Here is a 2,500-nt window from a genome sequence, read left to right on the forward strand (position 1 = left end):
GTAGTTCCCAGTCGTTCGAAACCGTCCGCCAGTGCATTGAGGAGATCAAAGAGCAGCGCGTTGACTTCGAGGACATCCCCATCGTCATCGCAGGCAACAAGATGGACCTCGAGGTGGAGCGGCAAGTCTTCAAGGAGGACGTCACGGAGTGGATCTACAGAGAGCTCCAGAGATTCAGGTGAGACTCAGCTGGGGACTTTGTTTATAGGAGAACTGATCGCTCATTGAATGAGTGACCAGCCAATCAGCGCGTTAGGATTCGCTTACCTGGTCGGTTGCATGTGTTTATTTATTTATTTATTATTATTATCATTATTGTTATTATTATTATTGTTTTATTTTATTTTTCATTAACGTATTGGTTATATATATATATATATATATATATATATATATATATATATATATATATATATATATATATATATATGTATATATATATATATATATATATATTTATATACATATATATATATATATATATATATATATATATATATATATATATATATATATATATATATATATATATATATATGTATATGTGTGTGTGTGTGTGTGTGTGTGTGTGTGTGTGTGTGTGTGTGTATATGCACACGTGTGTGTGTCTGCATAAGAACGTATATGAGTTAGTCTTCTAAAGGAAATAATATATTTTCTCTTTATTTTGTATGAAAGCATTTGCCTGCGAAGCTTTCTTGTGTGTCCGAGTATGAGGGGCGTATGTCCTTTCACAAGAGAAGAAATCACAGGCGTCTTGAACCGAATCCCTGCGGATATTTGATTCTTCTGCCCTTTGTACACCCTTTTCTTTCTTCGCCTCTTCCTCATTCTCCTTTTTTTCTTTCTTCTCCTTTTCTTTCTTCCATTCCCCCTCTTTCTCGTTTCCTTTCTTTCCCTCTTTCCTATTTTATCCCTTCCCCTCCCTTCCTCCCCCCCCCCTCTTCTTTGTCTTTTCCCTCCTCCTCATTCTTCCCTTCCCCTCCCTTCCTCCCCCTCTTCCTTCCTCTTTCCCCTTCTCTGTTTTTCCCTCCTTCTTCCCCTCTTCTCCCTCCTCCCCCTCTTACCTTCCTCCCCCTCCTCCTCCTCCTCCTCCTTCCTCTCACGCTCGCTTTCTTGGCTCTTCCCTTTGCTTACTCTCCTCTTAACCCCCCCCTTTCCTTTGCCTTCCCCCCGCCCCCCCTTCCCTTGCCCCCCATCATCCCCACAGCTCTTCGTGTTTTCTCCATTCCCTTATCCCTTCTTTCATTCAACCCTTTCTACTTTTCTCTTTCTCCCCCCCCCCCCCCCCCCCCCCTCCTTCCCCCCGCTATTCATCTTGTATTATTTTCTCTTCCCCCCCCATAAACCTCCTTACCCCATCCGTCTCTCTCATCCTACCTCCCCCTCCCTCCCCCCAAGGAAGGGAGAGAGAGAGAGAGGGAGAGGGCAGGATAAGAGAAGGAGAGGAGAGAGACGAAAGAGAGAAGAGAGGCAAAAGAGATAGAGAAGAGAGAGAGAGAGAAGAGAGAGAGAGAGAAGAGAGAGAGAAGAGAGAAAGAGAGAGAGAGAAGAGAGAGAGAGGGAGAAGAGAGAGAGAGGGAGAAGAGAGAGAGAGGGAGAGGGGAGAGAGAGAGAGGAGATAGAGATAAAGAGAGAGAGATAGAGAAGAGAGAGAGAGAGAAAAAAGAAAAAAGAGAGAGAGAGAGAGAGAGAGAGAGAGAGAGAGAGAGAGAGAGAGAGAGAGAGAGAGAGAGAGAGAGAGAGAGAGAGAGAGAGAGAGAGAGCGAGAGAGCGAGAGGGAAAAACCGGTAAAAGAAGAGGAAGCACAAAAGGAAAAAAACTGAGACAACAAAATCCCAGTAGGATTGACCCCCTAATCTCTCTTCCTCTCCTCTTATTTTCCTCCTTTCCTCCCTTCCTTCCTTCTTCCTCTCCTTCCCTCGCCCCTTCCTCTCTTCCTCCCTTCTTTCCCTGCTCCCCTCTTCCTTTCCCCCCTTTCTCCTCTCCTCCCTTTCCTCCTTTCTTCCTTCCTCCATTCCTCCCTTCCTTCCTCCCCCTCCCTCCCTCCCCCTCCTTACCTCCTTCCTCCCTTCCTTTCTTTCTCCTCCTTTCTTCCCTCCCCTCCTGCCTTCATTCCTTCCTCCCCCTCCCTCCTCCTTTCCTCCTCCTCCTCCTCCCCCTCCTCCCTCCCTCCCTCCCTTCCCTCCCTACCTTCCCCTTCTTCCCCTCCCTCCCTCCTCTCCCTCCCTCCTTCCCTCCTATATTCCTCCCCTCTTGCCATTCTTCCTTCCTTCCCTCTCACTTTCCCTCTCTCTCTCTCTCTCTCTCCCTTTTCCTCAATCTTGTCTTCCTCTTCCTTTCTTTTCCTCATCCTATAAACTGTAACTTAAACTCCCTCCCCTCCCCCCCTCCCTCCCCCCTCCTCCCCGCTCCCCAAGCTCTACCTAACAATGACAAAGAAGCGGAGTCTCCCATGCTACCAGCGGGGAGACTTTCCCATTTTTTCCCTATTTCTCCC

The 2,500-nt window shown here is 46.8% G+C and overlaps 1 protein-coding gene across 1 annotated transcript in view; it reads left to right on the top strand.

The window, feature by feature from the left end:
• LOC113822894 (GTP-binding protein Di-Ras2) overlaps positions 1-2,500 on the top strand; it is a 26,948-nt gene that overhangs the window by 452 nt on the left and 23,996 nt on the right. Inside the window, exon 1 of the mRNA XM_070117483.1 lies at positions 1-178. This exon is cut by the window's left edge and continues 452 nt beyond it. Coding sequence (XP_069973584.1) covers positions 1-178 — 178 coding nt within the window. The remainder of the gene's footprint in view (positions 179-2,500) is intronic.

This window comes from Penaeus vannamei, chromosome 40 (assembly GCF_042767895.1).
Source record: "Penaeus vannamei isolate JL-2024 chromosome 40, ASM4276789v1, whole genome shotgun sequence".
Classification (NCBI taxonomy): domain Eukaryota; kingdom Metazoa; phylum Arthropoda; class Malacostraca; order Decapoda; family Penaeidae; genus Penaeus; species Penaeus vannamei.